The 20,343-nt window shown below is 41.1% G+C and overlaps 1 protein-coding gene across 1 annotated transcript in view; it reads left to right on the forward strand.

The window, feature by feature from the left end:
* The first annotated feature begins 10,602 nt into the window (after positions 1-10,602).
* LOC143101179 (NACHT, LRR and PYD domains-containing protein 12-like) overlaps positions 10,603-20,343 on the forward strand; it is a 159,320-nt gene continuing 149,579 nt past the window's right edge. The window contains exons 1-2 of the mRNA XM_076264581.1: positions 10,603-10,737; positions 14,183-16,050. Coding sequence (XP_076120696.1) covers positions 10,603-10,737; positions 14,183-16,050 — 2,003 coding nt within the window. The remainder of the gene's footprint in view (positions 10,738-14,182; positions 16,051-20,343) is intronic.

Here is a 20,343-nt window from a genome sequence, read left to right on the forward strand (position 1 = left end):
TCTGATATATGGTTTGTCATGTGTTGAGGTAAAGTTCGTGAAGTATTCCACCAAGATGAATGGGTAGGGAGACGGGCGCAAAAAATATGATTAAATTAAAGTTACTTTTCTCGCGAACCGTTTACCACAACAACTAACCACTAACATCGTTTAAAAGCTGAGAAAAGGCTCTTTCGTGTGATACATGTGATGTCTGTGATAATAGGCTACTTCGCAAGTAGTTCAGCAAATTTGGGTGGGACAGAATATATACAGCAGCTCTGGCCATATCGGCTCTGGGCCCACTTCCCCGAAAGCATCTTAAGCCTAAGAGCGTCGTAAAGTCCCTCTTACGAACATCTTAAGATTTGCCGACTGTTTCCCGAAACCATCGTAGCTTAAGAGCATCGTGAAAACACTCGTAGATCTACGAGTGCTCCAGAGTACTCGTTACCGGCTAAGAGCGTCTTAACAGTAGGCCTAGGCTACTTCTCACTGAGGTCACCAACAGGACATACAGAGGAATTACAACTTAGAATACATAATCCAATTTACGTTCCCATTCTTTATTGTGTTTACCTGTGATGAATCAGATTTTAGCGTGCAAAATAGCCTACATTTAATGGTCATAATAATGTGATGAAAAGCGGACAAAAATGCAATCAAGTTATGAAACGAGACGTTGCCAGAATAGTTTGACATTATCTTTGCTAAGTGAATATTTTATTAGGCCTATGAGGTAAAAAGCAGAGAAAGCAACATGTGGTTTATTCTGTAGCCTACTGCATCAAAATCTAAGCCTACACATTTCCTCTCTTTCTTACTCGACTTTTTTCTTATCTTCAAACGTGTTCTTAAGTGGCACCGCGAAAAATTATTGCATGGTGCAACAATCTAATCTTAAAATAATTACAATTATTTATGTCTCTGTGTGGTATATAACCTACTTGGGATGCTTACATGCAGATGTTAAAGTGTTTCTATTTTCGTATTGATGTGAATTAATGTGTAGATCCGAAGTTTAAATGGTAGGCATATAGCTGTGACGTGCAGTCACCTGACATCACCGTCAAATCAGAGGATATTTCAGAACTATTAACGTGGACAGCTCCCCTTAAGAGCATCTTAAGAGCAGTGCACGCGCGTTCACGCTACGAGCATGTTCGGGAAACAGTCGGAAAAACCAAACGAACGATCGTAAGATGAATCGTAGAAAACCCTCTTAAGAGCGTGTCTCCGTCGTTATCGGGGAAGTGGGCCCTGGCTCACATGATGTACTGATTTAAATGCATTATCGCTTCACTACCCAACACGCGAACAAGAAAAGAAAAAAAAAAACAATGTGCTTATGTCGCGATTTCCGATAGGCCCAGAGAAAAGACAGCTATGGTAACCTAACAATTAACTGCTAACAGTGCGCCTAGGCCTACTGTTAAACACCTGAAAAATATTAAGCTGCTGTTTTCTTTTCATGACGAGCACTAGGCCTACGCTTAAATTATTTATGACTGAATGGAACGTTGCGTTTTTAAGCGCCAGAACTGCTTATCACGTCGTGTGACAAAGTTTACACCAATCATCATCTTCTAATGTATCCTTATGTTGAGATGTCCATTCTCTTTTCCCTAGGCTATTATTTGTGCGCGAAGCATGTTTCAATTAAGACAATACACAAGCTATTTTTTATTGTTGTAATATTGAATAATTTCATGAATAAATTGTACGCACAGTGCGTACAGGATTACGGCTGGCGGCGCCACTGACCAAGGCCACAGTAGCCTGTGAACCTCTGATTTTCAAAGGGGAATCACGGCGAACGCAAGGGCAACTCTTCTCTTCAATCTCCCTTCCAAATTACTTTTTATTGTCTGAAGACATCTATCGCAAGAATCTAACATTCTAACAGCAACAGCAAATGCAAGCTAACCAAAGTGCAGTCGGTTCTCCCGCCATGTTTTTTGAAATCACACACCTGCTGTATCTGAAGCCCCATGCACGCATAATAAGGCCTACGACTATCACTCTACACGCCCCCTGTTGCACGTCACAATTTAATTTACTATAGCTGATCCTGCCTCCTGGCTCCCCAAAATGCCGCATCATGTGAACAGATCAGAAGGCCGGCAAATTTTCACCTCGCTTTCAGACACAAAAAGACGGCAAAAAGACGTCTCCTCTTCCCGCAAATTTAGCGGGATCTCTGTGTGAAAAGGCCTAATACCACATTCATAGCCGCTGTCATAAACTGCACATAAAGCATTCATGACTGTTTCATGAGACATGACTCAACATTCATACCAAACCTTTTAAGAATGTGGAAGACAGAATGATGACAACTTGTCAAGATAAAAGTCCAACAATCGCAAAGCAGCATTGCCGTTTTTCTCTCCAGCCTTTGTAAATATTTCATGAATATTTTGAAGTCTACATCGAATGTCACTTTACTATACAAGTTGTGAAGTATTCATAATCACTGAATTTAACATTGGGAGGTAAACTAGCCTACATTCAGCTGACCCGTATTTGTGTAACCTGGAACGGTTGGACATTCCCAGTAGCAAAAGATGAGAAATCATCTGCAAAGGTATCATAAAACAAATACATTTTTATGAAACAAAAAATATTTGGTTGACCATGTTCTGTCTTTTTGGAACTGCAGTAGCCCATTGACTCAGGTGTGACGTGATCAGGTAAGAGGTTTGGAACAAAAACGGCAATGATGCTTTGCAATTGTTGGACTTTTATTTTGACAAATTGTTGTCGTTCTGTCTTCCACATTCATGAAAGGTTTGGTATGAATGTTGAGTCATGTCTCATGAAACAGTCATGAATGCTTTATGTGCAGTTTATGACAGCTGCTATGAATTTGTTATGAACTCACCCGTCAAGTAAAGTGTTACTGTTTTATTACATGTTGTATTTCAAGGTTACATTTCGGATTAATATGATGATCTCACTTATACAAATATATACCGTATTTTCCGGACTATAAGTCACACTTTTTTCATAGTTTGGTTGGTCCTGCAACTCAGGTGCAACATATATATACATATATATATATATATACATATATATATATGTATATATATATATATATGTTTTTTTCCTCTTCATGACACATTTTTTGACTGGTGCCACTTATACTCCGGTGCGACTTATAGTCCGGAAAATACGGTAGATATTTTTTGCCAACTCCAGAGGTTTCCAGAGGAGCTGGCATGCCTGCAGAATGGAGAAAGGGTGAAGAAAAGTAGTCACCTCTACAAGCTTGACCCCATCTTGGAAAATGGTGTACTGAGAGTAAGTGGTAGGCTTGATCGAGCAGCCATGCCAGATGAGGCAAAACATCCAGCTATACTGGCTAAGGACCTACACCTTTCCACTCTCATCCTCAATCATGTGCACCAGGTCACAGGTCATGGTGGCGAAACCACACACTGTCACAGTTGCATCAGAAGTACTGGATTTCAGACACCTGTGTTGCCATAAGGAAGACTCTGTCAAAGTGTGTTGTCTGTCGTCGGCTGAATACAGCACCAGCAAATCAGTACATGGCAGATCTTCCACATGACCGAGTTTCTCCTGATGAGCCACCTTTCACCAGGGTAGGGGTAGACTGCTTCGGACCCTTTGAGATCAAACGAGGCCGAAGTATGATAAAGAAGTATGGAGTGATCTTTACATGCCTGGCTATAAGAGCTGTACACTTAGAGGTGCTATCATCTTTGGACACAGATTCCTTCCTCAGACGCTTCGTGGCAAGGTGAGGCCAAGTGCTGGAGCTACGGTCGGACAACGGAACGAACTTTGTTGGGGCCGAGCGAGAACTGAGAGAGGTAATAGGGAGATGGAATCATGTCCAGATCAGTGACTACCTCCTCCAGAAAGGCATGAAATGGACATTCAATCCTCCTGCTGGGTCTCATCATGGTGGAGTGTGGGAGCGGCTGATAAGGTCTGTGAGGAAAGCCTTGAACTCTGTCTTGCGAACACAGAGCCTTGATGAAGAGGGCCTCCACACAGTCTTTTGTGAGGTCGAAGCAATCATTAACAGCCGCCCCATTACTAAAGCATCAACTGATTTGAATGATCTGGAAGCATTAACGGCCAACCATCTCTTGCTGCTCAAATGCAAACCATCATTACCACCAGGGGTATTCCAGAAGGAAGACGTGTACGCCCATCGACGTTGGAGACAGGTTCAGTACATGTCTGACCTGTTCTGGAGGCGATGGTTGAAAGAATATTTACCTCTATTTCAGGAGCGACAGAAATGGCAGGCCATCAAACGGAACTTCATCCCTGGAGACCTAGTTATCATTGTGGATGACACTGCTCCACGCAATTCATGGCTCACTGGAAGAGTTGTGGAAGCAGATCCAGACAGAAACGGATATGTCCGCAGAGTTCGTGTCAAAACAAAAACTGGATTCTTGGAGAGACCCATCACTAAATTATGTCTTCTTCAGGAAGCAGAAGATTAATGAGCTGAATGCATGACGAATAAAGGGAGTAACACAACTTAAAAAAAATGCATTAAAAGATTATTCTCAGGAGTTCTAGATCCAATAATAGTTACTATTAGTGTTTTTGTTGTCTCCTACATATTTGGTTGTTTTGTAATTATGGCCTGAAGCATCATTAGGGGCCAGAATGTAAATATTTTCTTTATATTTTGCTTTTCATTATGATATACTTTATGGGTATTGGTTTACTTTGATTTGTGTTTTTTGTTTATTGGTTATTATGGGACATGGGTGTGGCGCTGGGCGTGTGTGGTGCGCAATTAGCAAGGATTAAAGTTCTCCGTCATAGGACGGATTTCCGTCAATTTGATTTTAGAAATGTCATATTTGAGATCGATGCAGATCCGATGAGAAAAAAAAATAGGAGGGGGCGGGGACTACCTTTGCTTTTCCAAAGAACACGTATGGAGGACTATAACGGTCTAAAAGTTGGATTATAGTGACACATTAGATACAGCTGATGAGGTTGGCCAATCCGTTTAACTTTTTTGGATATGATATTGTGAGCTCTATGTGCGAATTCGGAGAAGAAGCGTGTTCTTTCCGTGCATCAATGTAGACAATTTCTTACTATCGCGAACTCTTGTCAGGGGAGGTCATTCATTTTGGGTGTCACCTATGACTTGAACAGATAGCCTTCTATGCCACCCGATGTAGGCTACTATTATTGTTACCGTTTTTAATCAATGCAACTACATTATGTGTAAAGCGACGCAATATAAACCGTAGCCTATGCAATTTATTATCCCGTCTGTTATGACATGTACAACAATGTTTTTCACAATTTGCGACGGAAGGTTTTGACTGAGCGTGAAAAAAATAATAATATCACTGTCATCATCGCAAACTGTTGAGGAAGGGGCCAGTCTGTTTGTGACGCACAGACAGCCTTGTAGCCTATTTTGCTTAGGCCACTTTTAACGACAGTAGGTTGTGAGTGTATGTTGACAAAAAATAACCATACAATTAAAAAAGTCAACTTAAAACTTTGCTATAAAATATTATTAATTTATAGCACAAAACCATAACCAGTAGGCCTACCAGAACCTCGCATATTGGCGTCATGATTTGTGTGCGTCTATTTGGCAAGGCCACTAGCTGTCATGGATGCGTTGTTGCTAAAGGAAGGCAGGTGTCAAAGGATATGGGCAGCTGTTGGAAACGGGGGAGAACTAACAAGCCATGGTGTAAAGAAATTAAAGTGCCAGGGGTTTGCTTTTGCGCGGTTCGCTGCAAGAAAATTGTTTATGGATGCAATAGGAAAACGTTTTAGCACGCCACCAATCAGAAGACCGCCATAAGGTTAACGTTCGTGCACTTCAGGACATCTTCCCTTCCTGGTGCAACTAGCCACCACGACAGAGGTAGGCTACGTTTATCTATGGCTCACCGTTTTTACGTTTAGAAAGTAGGCTACGCATGTTCTTTCATAGCGCAACACGACCTGTCCCTCACCATATCGCAACCTCTTGTCAACCTTATACAATCTGTTGCTGAAGACAAAAGCACCGTCTCCAGATTGTCGTTATGCACAGACCTCCTGCATGAGCACACACAGTATTGCTGCTCATTGGAAAACTGAGTTGTCTGTAAAACTCAAAATTACCATGTTTTCATTAAATGCGGATGAGGCAACAAATGGAAATATGAACAATATCTAGAATGTTCTGATTCGTTACTTTGATGAGGAAATGGGAAGTCTTGCAAACTTGATTTTATAGATTTTACTTGGTGTTGAATTGCATATTAACAAGAAAAAAATCTCCCCTTTAAACACTTTTGGCCTGAAGTAATTAAATAAGAGTGTGTTAAAGCCTTTCTACAATATTGCTGCAGTAGAAAAGAACAGCAATGGCTAATCAGCAATGGTCAGGGATGGTACTAAAATATATTTTTGTTCATCAGGAAAACTCAATCTCAATCAAGAACACTCTCAATTCGCCTTATTCACAAGGCGGCCATTGGCGGCTAAAACGAGGCTACAGGGTACACAAACCATAGGATTGTTATGTTATGCAGTCACCTGTAGGTGGCATTAATTATATAGTAAGTGTACCCTGTAGCCTCGTTTTGGTTTAAACAATGGCCGCCGTGTGAATAAGGCGAATACTCCCTTTACTTTGCTGTTTGCATCTTTTTGTACATTAAAAACCAATAGGTCGCGACCGCAAAAGGGGTGCTATCTCTATAGGTAGATAAGAACAACGTATGACTTATGGCCTGAAAAAAGTTCAGTCAAACGATTTTTTTTCACTTTAATCCCTGAATTAGAAGTCTTAATTAGTCCTACCTGACACCTGCGCTACAGTTCAGTTTGGCGTGGGGTGAGCACGGGGGAAGGCTATTCTTTTGTGTACCGCACTTCGCGCTTCGCACATCGCAAGGACTCATTGAAAAGCCTTATATCTGAACGTTTTGCTTTGCCTTGCATTCGAAAGACTATTGGAGTCTAAAAAAGACTATTGGAGTCTGGATTGATATGGAGAGCAATAAACTCGGAAACGGGAGCAAGTGTGTGGTCATTGGATTATTCAGTGCGTGTAAGACAATTTGATTTCCCCCTGCTTAGCCCACTGCGGCTTCTGAACAAGTTGGTTAGTTGGATCTGGTAGCCGCAATACTAATGATTAAAAAATAATATAAAAAAATGTCAGTTTGGGTTTTCGGAACACATATTTGAATGATGGGCTATGAATACATTACTTGGGCTTAGGAAGCAAAAAAAAAACAACTTCATTTCCCGGGATCTGATTCATCTAATTTTCGGGAAAAATATTAAACCCTACAGCAAGTAGCCTGCCTTGGTAGGGACGTTTCAATCATGTAAATCTGACATCAAATCAACTGAAACACATCAAAATAAACGTTCAAATAAATCCCAGAGTTCGGTTTCGTTAAGGTTGCATTATTTACCTAATTTACATTTGCATTGGATGCCTTTTTTTTACTGAAAGGGACCGAAATCCTATTTTTAATCTATTTCCTAACGTTTCGGGCCTACCCACGCGGGCCCTTTTCCCCCTCTCTCAGGTTTAAAGGGTAACCGTGACTGGTGGTCTATTTTAAAGGAGAATTCCGGTGTGATATTGACCTAAAGTGTGTTGAAACATGATACCGAGTGTGAACGTATGTCTCATAGCTCATCTCGGCTTGTCCCCTGCACTCAGAAATCTGGCGCTAGTTAGCCGATGCTACCAACAGTTTTTTGATGGGGGAGCCTCGGGCATCGGCCTAGCCATGCAAATAAATGCAAATGCAAATAAATCAGAGATTGGAGTTTTACACCATTTACATGGCTCAAAGTAGCTTCATACTTCATTGGTAGGCTTCCGAGGGCCTTGACATTTAAAACGAGACATTGAAAACTTTGAAAAAGCACTGGTAGTTTATTTACAAGACGATTTATACTGACAGTACCTTCAGGAAGTTTACCGTTTGCCACCATCTTGAATTTAGTCACGATAAGTCGAGAGACGAGTACGAATGAACAGGTATGATAAGGGTACAGATTCCAAAAATAATTCCCAGTAGTAACAACTGGAATCCATGCATTTCCACTGAATTATTTTTTACAATATTATCACAATGTTGTAAGTGGACGGAAATAGATAATGGATGGGGAAAACTTTACAGAGGGATTTATGAATATCTACTTTTGTTATCCTGTAAATCAGAATATGATGCCAATAGCCCTAAAAAAGGTTTTTGCCATGTTTTTAGCCATAAAATGTCATGTAAGTCAGGCTAGGAATAATATATTCAAGTTTCAAGTTTCACTTTAATTATCCTTAGAAAAGGAAATTTAGTGTGCAGCAGGGTGTCTAAAACACATACACAATAAAAGCACCGGCAGATGCCAACAACATTTACAGCACAGCACAGGACATGCAACAACAGCACAGGACACACAACAACAACAATGGAGACACTCCTTTCCCTAAAAATAAAAAGAAACAATGACCGAATCCAATTGGACAGTACACAGGTACATATGTCGTTATCAGTAAGGACAGAATAAATAAGTAAGTAAATAATCACATAATGTATAAAAGATACAAGAAATCAGTCAAGTGAATTCAGGTTCCTGATAGCCACAGGAATAAAATAATCTCTGGCACGTCTAGTTCTTAATAGAGGGAACCTAAAACGGCGCCCTGAGGGGAGCAGATTAAACTCCCCAAAAAGTGGGTGATCAGGGCAGTTTAAAATTTGGTTAGCCTTACCCCTGACCCCTGACCCTATTATCATATAAATGTTGGAGCTGTGGTAGCTGTACCCCAACCACCTTAGACGCTACATTAACCAGCTTTGTTAGCTTACGCTTGCTGGTCATTGAAAGACCACTGTACCACACCACAATACAAAATGTCAAGACTGATTCAATAAAACACCGGTAAAACAAAGTCATCAGAGTCTTGCACACACTAAATTATTTCATTTTCTGCAAAAAGAAAAAGTCTCTGTTGGGCCTTTTTACATGCAGCATATGTGTTGCTCTCAAAAGATAATTTGCTGTCAATGATGGTTCCTAAATATTTATATTCATCTACCATCTCAACATTCATGTTCTGAATGACAGTTATACCATATTATATTCTATCAGCAGCCATAAACCTAAACCTGCATAGCAACTGCATATACTGTATACTATCTCTGTCAATTTGTTGGGAGTTGGGAGTTGCTTTAGATCAAAGTGTTGAAGTGCTAAATACCAGTCAACTATGGCTTTAAATGTATACTGTATATGGGACTCCTGACATTGATGTCTAGTGATATACACCACTCAACTAATATTAACATTCATACTCTATGTGCTTGTAGTGAGTTGAAGGCTGATCAGTTGATGGGCGGAGTGCATGAACACAACACCAACAAAAACACAGGTGAGAATTAGAAAAAATATTAGCAGTAGGCCCTATAAGGAATTGGGACAGTTTTTAAATTCATTTTTGTCAATGAATTAAAATAAATGGAGTTGCACAAAGGATGTGTGGGGACAATTGTTAACCCTTTAATGCGCAAGCTAGACTTACCCCTTCTAATGTGTAACATAGGTCAAAAATGACCCTCATTCATTTCCTATGGTAACTCATGCTGTAGTTGCCTGTTTATTTGCAATATTTTAACAAATCTATGTATTTCATCCTTCAATGTCACATATCCATTAAATAACTTGTTTGTGATCACTGCAAATCATATTTTTCATTTTTTTCTGACCGTCAGGTAACGTTTAAATAATAATCATAAATGTATTTCCAAATATTTACGTAAGTCAGTAAGTGGGGAGCAACAAAATATAAAAATAAAGTGACATGAGCATCAGCAAAGTGTAGTGCATAAAGAAAAGGCAATTTGAACAGCCACAGCCAGCTCTCAGCAGTGTCAAGCCAGAACAGGACAGAGAGGCCGAATGAGGCCACAGGACACAGGCTTTATTCTGGAGTCCATTGACACGGAGCCACGCCCCTCATTAACGACAACCCACTGGAACTCTCCAGATCCTCCTGCAGGTCGAAATAGACATGACAAACAGGAACAATATGCCTAGTGCTCAGAGGCACCATAAAGGCAAAGGGAGGAAAAGGCGTAACACCTCACGGCACGGCAAAGCCGGGGCATCACATCACCAAAAGTGTAGTTAATTCACATGGGAATAGGAAATAATTATCAATCACATGGCCACCCCACCATTTGATATGTCATGTTGATATGCCTTTGGGAGACATGTTCCTTGCACATAGGCCAGTTTCTTACTTTTGGTATCATTGGTAGCTGGTCAGATCTCTTGGCCATCATGTCTGATATCATATATTGTGACTGTAGTTTCTTTGTCCCACATCTTTTCATATCCATATGGTCTGGAGGTCAGACGTGCCCTTCATGCATGCACTTCTTCATATGTGTCATAAGAATACTTCACCTAGCTCCATTTTGAACATCCATCGTAACTTCACCGATACAATCAGGATGCTGATCAGTTAAATCGGTATTGCCATTGAGGGTGACAACATGCAGCACTCTGGACCAGAGAACCATGAGCCATATTTATGTTCTCTGCATATATGAGCAGCACCTACTAATGAAAGCAGGGATAGAGATGGCCCATGCGTCCATAGTTCTCTCGTCCAATGTACTGGATGCACTACCTTTGATGCCTATACTAACTGCACAATACTCTGATAATAAGCTGGGCAAAGAGCTTGTCATGCCACACAGGAAGAGCAGTGTGGAGGTCACTTCCTTCTTCTAGACTATAGGCTGAATCCCTAGACCCCCTAAGCCGTGAACCCTCAAAAACAGAACTGACATAAATCAATTTCATGTTTGGCCTGATGGCAGTTAAGGCTTTGAGGGTTCAGGGCTGAGGGGGGATATTGAGATTCACTCATTACTTACAATTTAAATATTTAGAAAAAAGGAAACCAGAGCCACAAAAGGGCATCAGAGGAAGGACTAGTGAAGTGGAAGAGGAGCTGGAGCTGCACAGAAACCAAGAATACTAAAAGTTGGAAGCGGTGTTTACAATGCACTAGGCCTGTGTACAAGGGCAAACATGTAATGGTAATTTGCATGTGTCATGTAGTGCTGAAATGGCCATTTATTGTACCCATGTGTTTCACTCAATCAGCTTTAGTTTATTTGGACACATTCACCACAGTTCTCTATACTTTAGATATAGTATATTTCAATATGTGTGATTGGTTATTAGTGAAAAAGGAAACCAAACAGAGCCTGGATATTTGACTTCCTCACCAACCGTTCACAAGTGGTTAGAGTGGGCGGTCTGACATCTGACTCATTAACCATCAGCACTGGTGCTCCCCAAGGCTGTGTTTTGAGTCCACTGCTGTACAACATCTACACACATGACTGCAAAGCCAACAGTAGTCATACCTCCATCATCAAGTTTGCAGATGACACAGTGATCTTGGGCCTGATTAGTAACAACAATAAACAGCTCTACTTGGATCAGGTTGATGAGGTGGCACAGTGGTGTCAATCTAACAGCTTGACACTGAATATCAATAAAACCAAGGAAATGGTAGTGGATTACAGAAGGCAGCAGCAGAACTACAGTTACACCCCACTAATGATCAGCGGGCAACCTGTAGAGAGAGTCACAAGTTTTAAATACCTTGGTGTCCACACTACTGAAGACTTAACATGGACTGTTAACACTCAATATGTTCTAAAGAAGTCCAGACAACGACTCTACTTCCTTCGTCAGCTAAGGAAATTCAAAGTTTCTACATCCATCATGAAGGCCTTCTACACTTCAGCGGTTGAGAGTGTTCTAACTGGTAGCATCATCACCTGGTATGGGAACTCCACAGTTAGAGATTGTAGTACTCTGCAGAGAGTAGTGCGCTCAGCTGAACGTACTATAAGAACTCAACTCCCTGCTCTACAAGATATCTATTCCAGAAGAGTACTCCTAAGAGCCCAAAAGATTCTGAAGGACTCTTCTCATCCTAACAATGGATTATTCCTACCGCTGAAATCAAGAAGACGCCTATGTAGTCACAAAGCCAGAACTGAGAGACTCAGGAGAAGTTTTTATCCCCAGGCCATCCGAACTTTGAACTCACACTATACTGACTTTGCACACATTCACTCCTCAGCACTCTCAAACATTTCCCAACTCTGAACTCACACTATACTGACTTTGCACTCATTCACTCCTCAGCACTCATGACCCCCCCCCCCCCCCCACACACACACCTACATGACTTTTAGCACTTTTACATCCCTCTCCCTATGCTACAGACCTTTTATTTATTTTCTTATTTCATCACACGTCAAAACACACACACACACACACACACACACACACACACACACACACACACACACACACACACACACACACACACACACACACACACACAAACACACACACACACACATATTTGACTTTCTCCAACTTTTGCACATCTCCATAGAACTTTTTATTTATTATTTTTGATTTCTCCTCCATCTATCTACCCATGTCCTTTTTTTTTTTGCCTAGCCTTAGCCATTTATCCCAATCCGTGAATTAGTGAAACACACTCAGCACACAGTGAACACACAGTGAGGTGAAGCACACACTAATCCCAGCGCAGTGAGCTGCCTGCAACAACAGCAGCCCTCGGGGAGCAGTGAGGGGTTAGGTGCCTTGCTCAAGGGCACTTCAGCCGTGCCTACTGGTCTGGGTACGAACCAACAACCCTCCATTTACAAGTCCAAAGCGCTAACCAGTAGGCCACGGCTGCCCCAAAGGTGTGAGTGGCTACCCAGGGCCAAAGCCACTCTGACTGGGGAGAGGGAGGAGGGTCTGGGTGTCTCTGGGTGTGAAAGACTACTTTTGTAATTATTTGAAGTAATCAAAATAGGGCTGGGACAACGCGTCGACGCAAAAAATACGTTGACGCAAAAAATGCACGCCGATTCGTCAAGCATAACGTGTGCCTTTCCTTGCCCCTCCCGCTCTCTCTCTCGTAACCAGCCTGCTGCCGCTCCTCTGCATGTGCCTTTTAACAAAATTGTTGAAGGATTGTTGTTGCCACATAGAAGCATTGCATGGAACTCTGTGGGCTAAATTGCTATTAAATCTGCTTAGCATCGTGCCCATGCTGCGCACATTTGTTCAAAACTGCTTAATTAAAGTTAACTCTGCTAAGGTCTTATCACAACATAGTACATTGAGGAGACTAAACTAAATTAAGTTATGCAATCAAGCAGTATCTCAAAGCTAACATTAGAATACTGTTTGGATGTTGAGTTTAGCATGCTTACTTACAGGTGCTTGTCAATTTCATTACTCATGCAAGGCTCATTTTATTCACTCTGACACTGAATGTTTGCAAAATCCCAATGTAAATGGAAAAGCATTTTCCAAGACTTAAAAGTGCTTCTTCTGACTAAGAATGCATTACTTTGCACTTGTATAGTCTTTTATTTTGGAATTTTAAGAGCAATAAACATATATTGCAATGTTAAGGAATTCATGTTTTTTCATTCAGATATGTAAATCAACCGATCAATCAATCGATGCATCGGAAAAAAAATCGCTAGATTAATTATTTAATAAATAATCGTTTATCCCAGCCTTAAATCAAAACATTTTTTACTGGATAACTGCAAAATTAAAGGAGAATTCCGGTGTGATATTGACCTAAAGTGTGTTGAAACATGATACCGAGTGTGAACATATGTCTCATAGCTCATCTCGGCTTGTCCCCTGCACGAAATCTGCCGCTAGTTAGCCGATGCTACCAACACCTTTTTTAATAGGGGTGCCTTGCCATTGGCCTAGCCATGCAAATATATAACTGTTTTACACCATTTACAAGGCTCAAAGTATCTCCACACTTCCGATGGCCCTGACATTTAAAATGAGACATTGATAACTTTAAAAAAGCACTGGTAGTTTATTTAGAAGACGATTTATACAGACAGTACCTTCAGGAAGTTTACCGTTCGCCGCCATCTTCTATTTGGTCACGATAAGTCGAGCGACGAGTACGAATGAACAGGTATGATAAGGGATCAGATTCCAAAAATAATTCCGTGGAAATGCATTGATTCCAGTTGCTTCCAGTAGCAGCAACTGGAATCCATGCATTTACATGGAATAATCAATTTGCTTTATTCTCTCAAATGTGCTATTTCTGCCATTTTGTTCCCAATTGTAGCAATTGTTAAGAAAGTTATTAACACAACCTTCTTCATACCAAACAGATAATGAGGTCCTGAGGAGAGTTAAAGAGAACCATAAAGCCAGTCTGAAGAGGAGGTTTGAGAACATATCTGAAGGCATCATCAAACCAGGAGCAGAGGTTCTCCTCAAGGAGATCTACACAGAGCTCTACATCACAGAGGGAGAGTGTGAAGGGTTGAATAAGGAACATGAGGTCTGGCAGGTAGAGTCAGCATCCATAACACACACCAAAGAAGACACACCAATCAACTGCAATGACATCTTCAAGCCCTTGCCTGGACAGGAGAAACTTATCAGAACTGTGATGACCAAAGGTGTTGCTGGCATTGGAAAAACAGTCTCAGTGCAGAAATTCATTCTTGATTGGACAGTTGGGGTAGCCAATCAGGATGTAGACTTTATGTTCCCCCTTTCCTTCCGTGAGCTGAATTTGGTGAGGAGTGATCAGTTTAGTCTTCACAATCTCCTGCTTGACTTCCACCCTGAGCTGAAGGAGCTGAATGATGGTGAAGGATACAAAGACTGTCAGCTGAAGTATGTGGATGAATTCAGCAACTGTCGGGTTGTGTTCATCTTGGATGGTTGGGATGAGAGTAGGTTACCTCTGAACTTCCAACAGAGCTTATTGTCTGATTTAATACAGACATCATCAGTGGATATTCTGATGACAAGCCTCATTCAGAGAACTCTGTTTCCCTCTGCACTCATTTGGATAACCTCACGACCAGCAGCAGCTAGTCAAATTCCTGCTCAATATATCGACCGAGTTACTGAAGTACGAGGATTCACTGACCTACAGAAGGAAGAATACTTAAGAAAGAGAATCAATGATGAGAGTCAGGCCAACATAATCATCTCACACATTAAGACATCCAGCAGTCTCCACATCATGTGCCACATTCCAGTCTTCTGTTGGATTGCAGCCACTGTACTTCAGCAGATGCTGGAACAGGACAGCACCCAGGAAATCCCCAAAACTTTGACTGAGATGTTTATACACTTCTTGCTCATCCAGACCACCAGAAAAAATCAGAAATATCAAGAAAGACATGAAAGAGATGAGAGTAAGCTCTTGGAAGCACATACAGAAATCATTCTGAAGCTGGCAGAAATGGCCTTTCAAAATCTAATGGTAGGCAATCTGATATTTTATGAGGAAGACCTGAAAGAGTGTGGCATTGATGTCAGTGAAGCCTCAGTATATTCTGGCATGTGCACTGAGATCTTCAAGGAAGAATCTGTGTTTCACCACAGAAAAGTCTACTGTTTTGTGCATCTGAGCATCCAGGAGTTTCTGGCAGCACTTCATGTATTCCAATCATATCTAAAGAACGATATGAAGACACTAAAACCTCTTTCTGGGGTTAATTGGAAGATACCACTGCATGCGCTTCTAAAGAAGGTAGTGGACAAAGCTTTGGAAAGCAGGAATGGACACCTGGATCTTTTCATTCGCTTCCTTATGGGCATCTCTCTGGAGAGTAATCAGAGACTTCTGCAAGGTCTACTGAGCCGCACACACAAAACCACAGAGAGCATTGAGGAAATATGTTTGTATATAAAAGAGATCAATAGAGACGATCTCTCTCCTGAACGAATCATCAGTCTTTTCTACTGTTTGTTTGAAATGAATGATCATTCCATGCACCAAGAAATGTATAAATATCTGGAATCACCAAAGGATTTCAAAGGCCAGTTGTCTCCTGCCCACTGTTCGGCACTGGCCCACATGCTTCTGATGTCTGAGAAGGTGCTGGATGAGATTGACCTTAGGAAATACAGCACATCAGATGAGGGATGCAGGAGACTGATTCCAGCTCTGAGATGCTGCAGAAAGGCACAGTGAGTTTCTGATGAAGATGTTAAAGTTCTAAATTAATTAAAAAATAATTTGATTTGTTTCTGTTGTCACAAAATATTTTTGAGAGAAGGATCATTTCATTAACCTGACTCTCGCCAGATGAATTTCGTTCCGCCTAGCTCCACTCATCCATCTGGGATCGATCCATTGGAGAGGTGTTTCAGAAGGCTGGGCCTTATCAATCGTGATTGGCTCTACCATAAAATCTGGTGCCAAAATCTCTCTCAAAGGAAGCGATCCCAGATGGATGTGAGTAGAGCTAGGCGGAGCGAAATTCATCTGGCGAGAGTCAGGCTATCATTCCATGTCAATTCAACACATTCTTTGGGAATCTCACGCAATTTGGTCTCACAACTTTCTGGAAAAAAAACACAAGTGTACTAATCAGTCCAGAGCCTTGCATATTCCTGAATGATTTTTATGTTGAACTTGTTTTTTTTTTTGCTTCAAAGTAGTCATAGAATTTAAAACCGAGTTTACATAGTTGAATAACGCCAGTTTTGGTATGTAATATGGACATACAGGGACCGTTAAAATCCCATTTTCAATCTGCCTTTTGTTAAATGGATGAATCCCAACTAGGGTTGGGCACCGAAACACGGCTCTAATATGGCACCGGTGCCGACGCAAACGGTAGTAACTGCATCGAATAACAACGTGGATTTCGGTGCCTCATTTCAGTGCTTAAATAGCGTTTTTTTTTATTTATTTATTTTTTATACGAGGCATCACTGCATGTCATGCGCCATCTCTAAAGTCTTGCTCTGATAGCAACACATCCAGACACAGTTATCGATAGCTAACATAAACACTGGATGTATAAACCAGAGGGGTGCACCACATAGGCCAGTGGACAGTGTTTGACAGCTTGCGTGAGCCCAAGTAGCTTAATTTAAAGCGATATCGCGAGCTCCTGTCAAAATCTAGCAGTGGGCCTAACTACACACAAGCAAAAGGCTATGAAACATCAACAGTAGCCTATGTTACACAATATCCTTGCTAATGCGCTAACTGGCATTTATTTGAAATGTCAGCAAAGTTGTAAGGTGAAAACTTTATTTCACGGTGTGTTCTAATGGCATGATATTAATCTTTCATGTGCATGAGGCCCATATAGCATCAAAATGAATATGAAGATCATGTTAAAAGTTCGCTGGCAAAAAACATAAATATGTAGGTTAGCCTACATACCTGATGTCACTGAGCCGTCAAAGAGTCTACGAAACCATCTCCGAAGTTATCGCTAATTAAACTCAGCTGACTGGTGTTAGCGCATAGCCATAGTTGTTAAAATGCCTACTAGGCTAGCAGCACTGGGAATCTAAACACTTCAACACCGACATGTAGCCTAACATGTTCAAAACTATTGCATGTTATGGATTAAGACATTACATTTCTTGAAGTATTTGGGAACACACTGAATTAACTGTTAGTCCCTGTTCCCTGTTAGATTAGCTTGCTTGCAAATGCCGTTGTCCATGACCTGGCATTGTTCTATGGCAAGCGGTTTTAACATACCTTATGGCAAACCGCCTACACTGGGTAATTGTGTGTGCATGCATGGCAAGCTGTTTTAACATTTAAATGTATTATTCGTAGGAGCAATGAGATATTGATAGTAAATTGAATATAACAGTTCAATTTCATGTTCAAATTTGTCTTATCAATAAAAAAAGCAATTCATGCTTTAAAACATTTTAATAACAAAGTACCGGTTCAGGCACCGTTTCGGCACCGGCACCGTTTTAAAAGTATCGATTTAGCACCGGTATCGGATAAAACCCAAACGATACCCAACCCTAATCCCAACAAAGTACAAAAAAAAGGGAAACTTGGCTCCGGTCTGTACCTTTGTAACGCCCCACTTTTTGGCCCAGGGATGGAGAGACGGTGCAGAGCTCAAACACGCAGTTCACTCACAGGAAGTCCATCTTCCTATCTGTTGCTTCTTGCTAGGGTTGACTGTAGATATAGTAAGCATTACAACTCATAATTCTGATTCTTGAAAAACAAGTGTGGGCATAATGGAGGGAGTAATCATCACCTTAGCAGGTCTAACCTCAGGCTGTTTCTCAAAGTCAAGGTGGGAACCTTCAAGGCTGCTTTTTGAAGGATGTTACGTCATCAAGTCCCACCAAAGTACTGTTCCAATGTCAAGCATCCATCAAAGTCTATCAAATTCAATTCACAATTCAATTCAGCCGTAATTGTGTAAAGAAGACATTTAGGAAGGGTATTTAATAATTTTCCAATGACCACAATTGCAAGCTAAATACTTTTCTCTTTACGATTTTGCTTAATGGTTCACTGTACAAAATCTTTAGTCAAGCCAACTTAAAAATGCAAGGCAACCAGCTGCTAAAGGATTTTGAGTAAACTGAACTTAGGGCCAAATATATGTGCTCACTTACACTTTTATGTCAACACAGATGTGTATTTTATGTTGACTTTATATTACGTGTCCCAAGAGTGGTACCAGCAGTAATAAAGATAATGTACCTGTGAAACAGGTGGAAAAACAAGGAGATGACACATGCTGCTTCTTGTCAGTTTTTCATCCAAAGTGCATCTTTTATTTACTAGCAATCATGTCAAAGTCTGTGCAATAATTCTCTAATAAGACAGTAACATGTTCTTTAACATTACATTTATGTATCTCAATACATTCATCCATTCACATTTTTGTCTTTATACCGGTGAGAAATAGGCCACTATGGCTGAATAGTGCAATAACATGGACATTCCATTGTATTTAAGTACAGGCTACCTTTAGCAAACCACCTGACTAACCATTCATACCGAATAGAATTCTAAAGACGAGACATGGCTGACAGTTACTGACTTGGATCATACTGTGAACATTGATGGTTATTGGGTTCCGATCCGTCTGGACCGTGACCCAAAGGTGACGGGTAAGCGTCACGACGGGGGTGTTTGCCTGTACATCAATCCTAAGTGGTGCAATGGCGCCACTGTGCGCGAACAAATCTGGTTACTGGACATCGAGCTGCTGTCAGTGTCTGTTAGACCATTCTATCTGCCTAGGGAACCCCCCCCCAAATATTTCTGACAGTAGTGTACATTCACCCCAGAGCGGACACCAAAACGGCTTCTGACGTCATCTTCTCAGTAGCTCAGAGACTACAATCTATCCCTCCCGATGCCCCATGCTTCTTCCTTGGTGATTTTAATCATGTCAACTGTAAAAAATCGCTGAGCAGTTTCACCCAGTACGTCACCTATTGGATCTCTGCTATGGCTCTATCAAGGGAGCCTATAAGTCTGTTGCAGGTCCCTCTATAGGATTTTCTGATCATAACGTGGTGCATCTCCTCCCCACTTACAGACCTGTGCTGCACAGAGACAAGGTGCAGGCACGTGTGGTCCAGGTGTGGAATAAGGAGAGCACTTTGGCCCTACGGGGCTGTTTTGACTGTACCGACTGGTCCGTCTTTCTAGATTAATCTAGCAGCATTGATTAACTGACAGATGCCGTATTGCAGTTACATCTCTTTCTGTGTGGACAGTGTGATCCCAACTAAGACAGTTGTTTCTTATCCCAACAATAAGCCTTGGATATCTAAAGAACTGAAAAATCTACTAAGGGAAAAGAGGTCTATTTTTAATAGTGGTGACAAGAGTGCATATGCTGAAATAAAGAAGGTTGTGCAAGCTGAAATCGCTAAGGCTAAACTTCATTACAAAAGTAGAATTGAGTCCAAATTCAATGAATCAGATCTCAGGTCTGTGTGGAATGGCATGCAATTAATGACAGGCCTACATAAAGGCAACAACACTGCGTCTTTGAATGGGTTTAATTCTGATGAGCAGCTAGCAAATCAATTAAACAGCTTTTATATGAGATTTTCTAACATTGATTTTTGTGCGAGAAGCAGTCACATGAGTGATTATTTGGTCAGTGACTCTTCTGCTTTTGATATTGATGTCTCCAAGGTCAAATCATTATTTAAACAAACCAAGGTTAGGAAAAGTCCTGGCCCTGATAACATCAGTGGTCGAGTTCTCAAGTCTTGTGCTGGTCAGTTAAGTGAGATCTTCAAAGTGATTTTCACTCAATCTATCCAGACTCAAACAGTGCCAAAGATTTGGAAACACTCTACAATCATTCCTGTGGCTAAGTGTAAGAACCCCAAGGTCTTAAATGACTTTCGACCTGTAGCTCTCACCTCATTGGTGATGAAGACCTTTGAGAAGTTGGTGAAGCAGGAGTTACTGAGACAGGTGGAGGAACAGTTAGATCCCCTCCAGTTTGC

Source organism: Alosa pseudoharengus, unplaced genomic scaffold (genome assembly GCF_046254945.1).
Source record: "Alosa pseudoharengus isolate Yale_2024_CS ecotype anadromous, Long Island Sound unplaced genomic scaffold, YU_APseudo_1.1 YU_APseudo_1.1_scf_30, whole genome shotgun sequence".
NCBI lineage: Eukaryota > Metazoa > Chordata > Actinopteri > Clupeiformes > Clupeidae > Alosa > Alosa pseudoharengus.